Here is a 12,419-nt window from a genome sequence, read left to right as displayed (position 1 = left end):
GACCTACTGGGCCAGGGGTCTAACCATACAGAAATAAAAAGTACTGTGGGCCTACATAAAGGGAGCAGGTAGAGACAAGAATTAAGTGAATGTTTGGCCCCACTCCCACTACTCGCTGGCCACAGTTTGTAGCACAGCAAGGCTGTGTGGGATGAACATGTAGTAGTTGACTGACTCATTGCGCCAACACTAAGCATCTGTATCCCTGCAGCAATGAAGCAAGGCAGTGTGAGTCAGCCACAGCTCTGAGTCATGATGCCTCCATGGCTTCATCCCCTGGTGGGGCAGTTTACAATCAGCATCTGCTGGGGGATAGCACCTATCTATCTTCTAGTCATAGAAGTCATACCGAAGTTCTGTCTGAGCAGAGCCAAAGAAAACACAGGAAGATGCAAATCACACCTACGTGTAAACTCAGTCCGTCTCGGGTCCAAATAACTCCACCTCAACACTAATCAATGGAAAAATTATGTCAGTCATTTTCATTCTTCCCCTTCCAATTTTCACATGATGCATGTAAAGCTAAAGTTAAAGCATCAGTTAAAATATCAAAAGTAAAAACATGTTGTAAATCAGGACTAAGCAAATTCCAGAAGAGTCCTATGGACACACAGCTCATGCTATAGCTAACTAGATTAATTTTACAAGCATTTTTATGAACGGGTGATATGGATGCTTTGCCTTTCTAGGCTGTGGAATATTAAGCTCATTAGGCTATCTAGTGTTCAAGGAGCACAGAACAACTTCAAAGTGGGTCACGTTAGTTTCTTCATGATTTCTGCTAGAGAAAAATATGCTAGGGAAGAGATTCCCTGGCACTTTTGAATTGATAAAACAGTAACTTGAAGATACTTGCAAATGAGGGAAAAGTCAACTGATCATTTTACAAACAGATGGAGCAGTAAAAACTGTTAAAAGTCTCACAGCAGAGTCGGTTGTCCTCATTTAAGCTGCTGATGAAGGCTGCTTGAACTTACCTGGTTAGCCTTTTACTGGCATATTTTGGGAGGGTTCTGGGACATTTCCACACTTGGGGCAGAGGGGGAGGGGGCAATGAACAATGAACTCTAGGCAGTGGATAGTAACAAAGAGTTGGAAACTAAACTTTTCAAATATTCCTGACCAGGATATTTAGATGCTTCCACATAGCAGCCTTGAAGCTATTTGGACTTAAAAGTCATTAGTCCTAACACCGAATACCTCATCTCATTTTTCTTTGAAGTCAGCTGAAATTTTTAATGATCACCTTGAGGACTGGGTTCACCAAACTGTTTCCAGTATGCCCTGGAAAGCAGGTAATTTACATGTACTGCATAAGAACAAGCCTGTTCATATTGCAGTGTATAGTGAATATGGGCTTCCTCTTTGTCTCAAGTCATTGTAGGTATAGAAGCATACAAAAAATGCTCTCCCTTTGACATGTGTGCAATCCACCATTGCTGTTGAAATAAACTGTGTGAATCTGTGGGACAGAAACAGCAAAGTCTACAAACAGTACAGCATAATGGGAACTCTTGACATGGAGATCTATGTCAATGAATATTGAAGGTAAATTTGCCTTGATTGAGTCTTTATTTTCCTCTCTCTTTAATGTGAATGTTTTTTTTCCTTTGAAGTAGCTTTAGCAAGAGCAATTCAAAGTTTGGCTATGTGTACATAGCACTATTATTTCTTCACAGCAATTTTTGTTATAATGAAAAATAATAAGACCTTTTGCCCTGATACAGTGCTTTTCATCTTCAAAGCATTTTCAAAACACTATCTAGCTAACCTGAACACCCCTTTAAAGTAGTTATGGTTGATTATCATTATGATTATCACTATATAGAGGGGACAGATTTTAAATTACTTAAATCCACAAAAGAACTTGATGAAGGGGAATTAAAACTCAGGAGTCCCTCTGTCCTCATTCTCTGACCACAACATAGTCAAAGCTTCTTCCTAGCTAGGTTTGCACTGTGAAGAATTATCTTCTTACACATATACTAATTTTGTTTTCTGTAGATATTTAACTAAACAATATACCTATGTGTAGTTTAGGTACTTATTACACAAACAGGAATGTTACACATTGATTTGGCTAGGATTACACACATCTACCACACACAGCCAGATCTGTTCAGTAGTTGCAGGGACCTCACACGGCCAGACCTTGTAGTCAATACTTCTAAGAAGGCCAGTTTTCAGTTATTTGCTATGTATGGACTCTCACCTTGACTCTCTTGAGGCATGAAAATGACACTTGCATTTAACACTCTGAAGAGCTTTAACCTGCAAATATAAATAATTTCTTTTAATCTCTAGGTTCCTCTGTACTTTTGAGTGGTGTAAAGTATGCGGTCCTTTCACGTTATTATAACTTAAGCCATGGAAGAACTGCCCATGAACCACAACCACCTGAAATACTCAGGAAATGAAGCAGAGAGACTCAAAATCATTGTTAATTTTCCTCCTTTTTGTTAACCTGAAATGAAACTTCATTGGATGACTTTTATTCAGATAAATAGATTTACATTCCATCATTTACAACATGAAGTACAAAGTATACCCTCTGGAAAAGTACAAAGCTGTAATTTTATTTCAAGAGGTTCTGTGATGTCATAAATGAAACTGTAATCTGAAATTACAATCTCTCTAGTAATCCTGTAAGTAGTGTCATTTTAAGAACGTATGTTCATCCTGAAATCAAAACTTCTTCTTTTTGATTGCTTGCTTCCAATTTCACATGATTATTGGAGAAAACTGATTATTCTTCAAAGCACAGATATGTGATAGCTGAAACAGCCCATAGTGATGAACACCTGATTAAGAACTTCTACATTACAGTTTACTGATGAACTGTCACTGAACTTAATTCCACATTTTAGTTCTATGCCAAGATTTTAATTTTAAATTTAGTTCTATGCCAAAACTTACTTAATGAAAGCATATTGTCACCAGAAAAGAAAGCATTTTAAAATATTTATTTCACAAAGCAGGATTTCTTACCTGTAACAGAATACTTAGATCCTTTCAAAGGGTTAAATGCATTTATGGCTTCAACTAGGTTATCAGCTAGTATGGATGATAAGACTTCACTGGCTGCTGGTTTACAGTCATTTGATTTCAAGAAGAAATGCAAAATTTCTTACTGATACAGATTTTTATTACTGGTTCTGTTTACTGCTAATATGCATGGTATTAAACTTGAAAAAGTACTTAGCTTGTCTGCAAGAATTCAGCGTCTCAACTCCTTTTCCTAGTTCCGAATACGAACGTGGTTCTGAATGGACCAGTCTGTCTGGACTGTGCCAAAACAGTGGTTCAGAAAAGGCATCTTCTAAAACTGCATGTAGTAAAGCTTCCTTTGAATTTCCAGCTCAAAATTTCTCAGTCTGAAGTATTTACATCATTACTAATTCACAGTGAGGAGCGTCTTCTGATCACTGTTCTGTGTTCTGATTTACACAGGAAATACACAAAGCCAGGGTACTACATCCATTAAAAAAATATAGTACAGAGAGTTTATATGCACAAAGTTAGAAAGCTGATATCTCTTTTGACAGCTATAGAACAAAACTCCTATACAGACATCCTGTGCAGAAACAGCTAGCATAAATTGAAAGTGGGATTAAAAAGAGACTCTTACTTAATCATCCCTGAGAGTCAGAGTAGTCAATATTTTCAGAGTGTTTAAAGAAGGTGAGCTCTCACCTTCAAAGAGGAAAAACAAAAAAACCCCCAAAAAGCAGATGGACTGCTTACATATACCTGGTTGTATTAGAAAATGAATACTGCAACACAACTAATGTAGTTTTTTGTAAGCAATTCAACAGAACTTTTCACTTTATGTGGTTGTTCTAAGGCATCAGCTTGCAGTGTTATTTAGCAGCATGCTGTGTTGTCAAATTGAAGGGCTTTGAGGGGAAGACAGGAGTGTCTCTCCGGGAATACAGTAGGTGGTCTGGCTGAAATATGAACAAGCTAAAACTTAGCTCTTAAACAGCCAAAGCTGGCGATTAGGATCTTTAGCAGATACTTAAACATTTGAGAAGATAATTTATTTTTATTATACAGTGACATTTGTTGAAAACCCACCTATGGAATTGTAAAATAGCTTAGAAAAATATTTATGTTCTACCAGACGCAGATCACTGTGTGAACATCCAGTGACAGCTTCATGAAAGCAATACCAAGAAGAAAGCGGATAGGCATCCTGGCCCTGATTTCAAGAAATGTTTAAACACAGTAGTATTCTCATTGACTTCAATAAAAGTGCTTTCAAGATAAAAGCTTTTAAAAATATGTTAAACTTTGTACTCAGAATTTCTCAGTTTATGGAATAGACGATAGTTATGTTTCAAAATACTCTGCATAGGTTCTAATATGCTATTTGGAAAGTGTAGAATAGCACTCTGATAATAATGCTGCTAATTACAACAAAAATTCAGAAACAATAGGGTAGCAGTATCTGTATTTGGAGAGGAGATATCCCTTAAAAAAAAAAAAAAAAAAAAAAAAAAAAGTCTTGTTATATGTTCTGATCCAAATTCACAATAAAAGAGATCATCCCAAGAGATCATTCTGCATCTTATTTTCCTAAGTATCCGCTATAGAATTGCATGTTTGCACTTGTTTTTAGCGCCTATATGCTTATCCAGCCCACGCAATTCAGTGTTTGTACAGAACGAAAAACTAACACTGCATGGAGATTTGGGGACTGCTACAGCTCCGCCCAGAGCTGTATTTCTTCTCCAGCGTTGAAGCCTCGTCTCTGCCGTCCTCCTGCGCTGCCTGAAGTACCCCACGGGCGCGGACACGGCTGCCGCGGCGAAGTCACAGGCGCAGAGACGCGGGAACGAGGGAGGCCCCGGCGCCGGGCTCCCCCTCCGGCCGCCAGCCCGCCCTGAGCGCTCACACGCCGCCACCTGCCGGCGAGCGCCGGCTCCCGGCCCGCGCGCCCAACGGCCAACGGCCGCGCGCCCAACGGCCGCGCCCGCGCGAGGCCCCCCCCCGCCCCGCCTCCTTCGCTCCCTCTGCCAGGGGAGCGGCGGGCGCGCGGGCCGGCCCACGGGGGCGCGGCCCTCAGGGCGGGCTGGGCGGCTGCCAGCGGCGCGGCGCGGCGCCGCCCCGCCCTGCGCCCCCTCGGCTGCCCTTCCGCTAAAATGGCCGCTGCCGCCGCGCCTGTTAAGGTAAGAGCGTCCCCGTCCCACAGGCGCGTAGGGAAGGGGCTGAGGAGCGGCAGAGGCGGCGCCCACCGCCTCCGACCCCACCCCGCCTGTCGCCTCCCCCGGGGCTGGCCCGGGCGTGCGGAGCCGGGAGGCGGGAGCAGGCAGGCGGGCCGTGCCGATGCTGCCGGCGCGCCAACGGCGTGGGCGGAGGCGCTGCCTTCCCTCCGCGTCCCCGGCCCGCTCACCGCCAGGCCAGGGCCCTTCCGCACCGTCTCCCGCGCGGGAAGGGCCTTCCCTCGCCGCTCGGCCAGCCGCCGGCGGGTGCCGGATGGCGGCGGCCGCCGCCATGTCGAGGTGCGCCGCCGCTTCCGCCATGCTTCCCGGAGCCGAGCGCGGCTCAAACCGGCCGCCCACTTCTCAGCACTCCTCCCCCCAAAAAGGTCGTCAGGATTTCACAACAGGGTTGTCTGCAGCTGCGATACTTTCTGTTAGGAAGCTTTCTGCGTGCTCAGCTGTTTCTGCATGTCTGCCTGTCGGCATCCGAGGCGCTGGGCGCAGGGTCGGTGCTATTGCGGAGCGCCGGCTCTGCGTTGGCCTCCCCACGTGGTGGCTTCCTCGTGGGGGTGGACTAGACCGTCTTCTCGTAGCAGCTTCCTGCGCACATCTTCGGTTCTGTAATGTGCACAGAGAAGAGTGACTGTGCTGGAACAGTACCTTTTTTTGGTATGAGAACTGATAGTTACAGAGCAGGACCACAGAAAAAGAGTTTTCTGCAGTAGCACTCAGTTTGTTTCTTCTAAGTCGACAAAGCTTGTCTACCTTGTGTGTTAAAAAAGTTACTTTAAAAAATTAGTTAAAAAGAGCATCAGAGCTGAGCAGAACAAATATGCTGAAAATCCAGCTTTGTTAACTTTTAACTGTAAATTGCTTACAGTTTACTGTTTGTGTCCTTCTAAGTAAAAGCTATTTCAGTGCCATCCTCCTCACTCTTCCTATTATCCCCAAAATAGAAGGGAAGAATATAGATGTATTCACTGTTTTGTAGCTGTCACAGAGACTCACAGCTGATTGTGACAATGCTTAACCTTCACAAGTGTTTGGAAATCCAGCTTTTAAATGGATGAGCGTGGCCTGAAAACGGTGTCTTACATTTGAAACTCTTTGTGGAACTTCAGCAAACAATAGGTTAAAAAAATATAAGCTTAAGTGTGATTAGTATTTAGACTCCAACAGAAAAAAAATGTTTTGAATTTTCTACTTACTGATGTGAAAATTGTATGACAGACTTAGATTTGTTGCTCTTCATTCCAGTGTTTAAGATAGCATGCAGTGGAACTAAATATGGCCATTGCCACAATGTATTTTATCTTCACTTACCTAAATTCCTGATTAGCTGTAAAAATCAATGGAGGTTGTAGCTCAGGTTGTATCTTTCATGTCCCTTTGTAGGATGTTTTGGAATGAAACAGTCTTGCAGCTTACTGTTCTTGAGGTTTCTCCTAGACATGATTTTTCTTTGCCTTCTGAGAAAGGGTGAGACTTCTTCTTGAGTCAAGTTCCTTGCCTTCAAGGCCTGGGTTGCTCAGTAGAAGTAGACCGCAGCTCTCCTGGCAGGATGTCTCCACACTGACCCTACAGCAACTGTTTTCCTTTTGATAATTCACTAGAAGGTCTGTAAAGCAGAGTTTACTATAGAACTGGATTTTTTAGATCTCCTGCCCCCAGGCTCAGCTGATGTTCTTTGGGACCAGATAAACAGGAGGGAAAAACAGTCTTTTGCAGAGAAAAAGCTCTAAGGCTAGAGCTGCCATCTCCAGTTTGGCTTCCAGGTTGGAGAAGCAGTTGCTTTAATGAGTTAATCAATGCTTGCCAGTCTTTGCTTCCTAGCACAGTTCTTCCCTTGTTAATTATAGCAAGCCTATCATTTCTGTAGTTATCAGTAACACTCCCTCAGTATACTGATAGTGTTGCCTAAGGGGGCCTGAAGGCTAACCAGGTTGCTGGTAAGGTGTTTTGCAGGAAAGAAGAAAGAAAAAGCAAATTCAGTTGCTTTTCTAACAACTGGGTAGCTCTTATTTCTGTCTCTATCCTGGGAGTTGCAAACTTTACAAGCGTGTTGCTGGCATTTCAGACAGCAAAGCTATTAGCATAAAAGCCTGCTTCAGAATTGCATTATGCAGTATGGTTAATATGAACTCCACCTCAACTGGCTGTGCTGAGCTCTGTGCTGCAATGGCTGGATGCTTACGGTACAGCAACTAGTTCATTAAAAGGCAGATACATTAGAGCACCATTCTGACGTGACAAAGCTGCTTGCAGTATCTGTGAGAGCTCGTTTGCCGTTTTATGCATTTGCTGTTGAAGGCAGTCTAACAACAGAGATCTCTGCTGATTGGCTTCTGTGTGTATATATAGATATTTGAGCACTCAGAAACAGAGTAACAGGAGTGACTGCAGGTTAGGATAGCCTGCTAACCTGCGTCTCAGACCTCCTTGAGAGTTTGGAACAAGTGGCCAGATGTATGTTTTAATTAATTTGGGGGATAAATAGATGTTTTCTAGTTGAATAAAAACCTTGTAGAATAGGTAATTTTAATTCATTAACACCATGACTCCTTGTTCTAAGAATTATTATTGGGTGAGAAAGTGAGTATTTGCTTACTGTTTGAGGTTTGTATGTGCTTGCATTATGATAATTTTGAAGAATGTAAAAACCCTGCCTGGCAGGAGCACAACTACAAGCTTATGAAAATATGGTGAGCTTTATAAGTAGACATGTAAATCTTCTCATGATCAGGGTTTATGTTTTTAAACAAATATTGCAATGTTGGCAACTTGTGAGGGGATTCTTCACAGCAAGGATGAGATTCTGTTGGAAGATTTGGTACAAATTGTCAGCATGACCCAGTAGTAATGGTAAATTTTAATATGAAGAATGTTGTTGAGTAAATCTTTAAATAACCCTAGATTCTTGAATATGATGCAAGAGTGCTGGATTTGTGTGCTCTTAAAGACATAGCATTTCAGTTTCAAATTAACCTTTAAGTCATGTAGCTGGAGCTCATGTTTCTAAACTCTGCTAGGCATAAGAATTAGGCATAGAAGCATTCCCTTTTGAATATTCTCAGTTTTAAACCATGGAGCACTGATAAAGCAAGCACGCTAGCAAGCATCATACCAAAGTGAAGTCAGTGAAGTTACTAAAGGAACCATTTTTTTTCTTTTTCAGAATTATAAAAAAGAAACTTTCCACGGCTTTTATCCCAAGTTCTGTTAATGTCATAGTTCTCAATGTTTATTAAATACATATGTGAGCAATGTTCAGGATAGAGTTTTGTTGCTTTTGGTATTTATCATATTTTTATTATTGCTCTTGATAAAATTTTTAAGACAAATCATTGCTCATCGTAAGATTTACATAGCCTTCAGGATTTTTGTGAGTAGTCTATGAGTACTTGTCATAAATAAGCAACATGAAGAACACCAGGGCAGACCCATCAGTACTACTGCAAAAAATGATCTCTTAATCCCTAATGCTTCAATACATTCAGGATTCGGTTTCTGGAATTTTACTGGTGTTTATTTGGCAGTACTTTCATGCTCCACAGGGGGGTAGCAAAAAGAAACAAGTTATCTGTTACAACTACTTCAGTGTATCAGTGTTTACACCATCTGCTGTGGAAAGCTTTCTCATAGAGGAGCATTTGGCATGTAGTGAAGACCACACAGTCTCTGCTCGTTGATGCTTCATGAGCTGACTGTGATATAATGGTGGAACCAATGAGATCTTTATGAATGTGGAGCCTAAGAGTCAGAACAAGAGAGAGCAGGGTGTGTGGGAGGTTACATTTAAGACTTCATTTTTTTTGCTATACTTTTGTACCTTTATATTTTTTTTAAAAAAAGTTTAACCATTCAGTACTACTTCACACCAAAATGGCTCCAAAACAGTGCTTTTTTCCTTGATAAAAGGCAATGCAATCATACTATAAATTCTTTCATTTAAAACTGAGAAAGTTTTCAACAGCTGATTGCATTGGAAAAAGCAGTAGCATTTTCCCTGTGTATGATGAATGGTGACATTATTTTTAAATCTTATTATGAAGCTTGGGATTGTAAAAGGCCAAAGAGCTAGGAATGTACTGAAGTCATTAGAAAGTTTTGTATTGACTTATTGAAAATGAGATTATCCCTAGAAAGACAAAAAGAAGAGACTTTCCAATGGTGAACTAGAAGCAAGAAAACTCGGATGTATTTTTCCTTTGCTGGAGTATGAAGTCAAGTAAATTTGGATTCAATGAGAATACATGATTCAAATTATCTTTTTTCTTTCCTTTTTTTTTTATATGAAAGAACTAAAACAGGTCAGCAATGAACAAGAACAAGAAATCAGCAATTACTAAAGTGTGACAAATACGTGGTATTTGTGGTTCACTTGAGTTTTAGTCATTGCCAGTTGTATCAAAGCACAGTGTAGGGCTTTTAGTCTGGTTTCCTAAGGAAATAAGATATATGTGATTAAACTGGTTCTTTGCCTGGCCCTCTGCTTTTCCTTTGTTCTTGTCTTTTAAACAGTTGATCAGTTTCATAAAAATTTGAAAGAGAAATACTAACCTGAAAAGGCTTCCTAAAAAGTAGAAGAAGCAGGAATCCATTAATGTTCTTACTTAGCTTGTGTGTTGAACAAAATATGACATCAGCAGATCTAACATAGGAGAAAATTAGTGACTGTTCAGTAGGCAAAGCATTTGTGCCTTCTTACACACCAGAAGACCTAACTGCAAAACTGCAAAGAATGCTGACAGTGCTTACAGTACTCGTAGTTCTCAGCAGATTTCTTTGATTCACACTTGCAAAGATGCTACTGAACTATCCTCCTACTTGTACAAATATTTGTCACTAGTTAGAGGTGCATTCCTGAATAGTACTCCTTACTTTTGTCTTGAGGATAAATGATGAATTTGCACATCTTTGTACCTTTTCCATATCTTTTTCGATTTGTTATGTTTAAAGAGGAGAATCAGTGATAGTGCAAAAGTGAAAAGTTAAATTAAATATGATTGTTTAACATCAGAGAATCACAGAATGGTTGAGGTTGGAAGGGACCTCTGGAGATCATCTAGTCCAATTCCCCTGCTCAAGCAGGGTCACTCAGAGCGTGTTAGACAGGGTTGCATCCAGGTGGGTTTTGAATATCTCCAGAGAAAGAGACTCCACAACAGCAACCTGTTCCAGTGCTCTGTTACTCACAGTAAAGAAATTCCTCCTCATGTTCAGGTGGAACTTCCTGTGGTTCAGTTTGTACCCGTTGCATCTTGTCTAGTGACACGGCACTACTGAAAAGAGGTCAGTCCTATCCCCTTGACTCCCTGTCAACAAGTGAAAACAAACAACAGCAAATCAGGTATTTTAACTTTCCTTTCTGGAAAATGTCCTGGAGATATAATAAATGTTAGGTTGATCCATAGTCTAGACACGTCTCAAGCAGAAATCCTTAGTTATTTAGTTTTTCAGTTATGCTGTTAAGTGGATTGTAATCTCAAGAAATCTAATATGTACTTTTTTGTTTAAGATTGGAATTATTGGTGGAACTGGCCTGGATGATCCGGATATTTTAGAAGGAAGAGTAGAAAAATATGTTGATACTCCTTACGGCAAGGTCTGTATAATCTACTTTCTTACTACTGAAATTTTCTGTGTTTTTAAAGACATTCTTGTGCTTCAAGAATTTTCAAATTAGGCTTCTGTGTTAAAGGAACTTAAAGGAAGTACAGTTACAAGACTGTATTTTTTTTTTTTGTTTCGCTTATTAATTTATGGAAATAAGATTTAAAAATGATAAAGTACAGAAGAGAATATAGCTCTCCTCCTTTGTACATTGAGTTTGCAAACTCAATACTGAATCTACAGTCTAAGATTGGATAAAGTCTGTCTTTCAAATTTGTTCTGTGGCAGTATATGTCAAACAGTTCTGGGACACTTTCTAAATGACAAAAAACTCTCAGTTGACATGTATGGGCCCTGTTTTCCCTGCAGTCTCTGAATTAACACTTTCCATACCAGTATTCTCCTTACAGTCATGCCTATAAGCGCATCATTTGAAAGCTATTTGAAGATGAAGCCCTATGGCTGTTTATGTGGCACAAGTACTCTTGATCAGCTCTCCTTCACATTATTTCAGCCTTTTTCCTCAACAAAAGGGAATGGAGACTAGATAGCTGTGCTCTATACACTATGTGTGGTGAAAAACAACTTCTACCCTAGAGAGCTTGCAATAGGAACGGCCAAGACAAAGAATGAAAGACAATTCTGTAGGTGGGAAATCAAGGCAGAGAGAGGTTCTACTTAACACAGGATATTTGAAGCAGAACTAGATCTTAGATATATTGTGTGGTATCATGAAACAGAAGAAGCTGAGGGTTTTAGAACTGCCATCTGAATTAAGTCTTAGGAAAAATACCAGTATAAGCTAGTGTACATACAATGAAACATCTGGCATGTGGCAGCAAAAGTCACTTTATGGCAATAAGCTTGCCAGAAAGCTCAGCTCTGTGGTGTATGATTCAAGATTTGAACCGGTACGTGCATTCAAAACCATTTAGGGGCAAACAAGAGTGTAAAATTCAAATGGAGTTGGTGTGTGTGCAGTTCAAGAAGAGGAAGGAGATAAACACTAGAAAAGAAGAAAATGTAATCAGAAAAGTATATTTGTAGAATATATTCAAAGTATATATTGGTATCTGAAGTATACTTTTGGAAAGTATATTTCCACTATCCTGCAAAAACTGTTAGCATGCTGCAAGTTTGCAAGATTATCAAGGGTACTTTCCTTCCCTATTTTCTGTACCGTGATCTCCAAATGGTAACTAGTATTGATATGAAGTAGAATCCACTAGCCAAACTAAACCAGCTGCCATTGCGTTATCTGTTTTTTGAGACTCGTCGGTAGTCATAGCTATTTCTGGAGATTGCTCACAAAGCACTTGTAGCAGATATGAGCTGAACAATTGTGTAAAGGAGGATGAAACACTTTCCCCCTTCACGAAGATCTATTCAGGTTAGAGTTCAGGGCAGCGTTTGGAATTTTATTCTGTTAACACACTTGGATGCAACAGAGTTTCGTGGCCCCATTCTGGAGTACAGTAGGTGGCCCACACATCAGATCTTACTTTTACCAGCAGGATAGACACCACATAAGAGAATGGAAAAAGGTTCATCAGTACAAAATAGCTTTTTTAAAGTTTTGTTTAGGAAACAATTAAGCTACTG

The 12,419-nt window shown here is 40.5% G+C and overlaps 1 protein-coding gene across 2 annotated transcripts in view; it reads left to right on the top strand.

Annotated features, from left to right (window-relative positions):
• The first annotated feature begins 5,104 nt into the window (after nucleotides 1–5,104).
• The window catches only part of MTAP (methylthioadenosine phosphorylase), a 35,791-nt gene continuing 28,476 nt past the window's right edge, over nucleotides 5,105–12,419 (top strand). Inside the window, exons 1-2 of one of the 2 annotated variants that reach the window (XM_062599641.1) lie at nucleotides 5,105–5,171; nucleotides 10,723–10,809. In XM_062599641.1, coding sequence (XP_062455625.1) covers nucleotides 5,145–5,171; nucleotides 10,723–10,809 — 114 coding nt within the window. In that variant the 5' untranslated portion in view covers nucleotides 5,105–5,144. Of the gene's footprint in view, nucleotides 5,172–7,960; nucleotides 8,067–10,722; nucleotides 10,810–12,419 lie in introns of those variants that run through there. The other variant, XM_062599642.1, reaches the window with a different exon arrangement.

The sequence above is a fragment of the Rhea pennata genome, chromosome Z (genome assembly GCF_028389875.1).
Source record: "Rhea pennata isolate bPtePen1 chromosome Z, bPtePen1.pri, whole genome shotgun sequence".
Taxonomy (NCBI): domain Eukaryota; kingdom Metazoa; phylum Chordata; class Aves; order Rheiformes; family Rheidae; genus Rhea; species Rhea pennata.
Note: the sequence above shows the minus strand (reverse complement) of the source record. Positions and strands in the feature narration are given on the sequence as shown.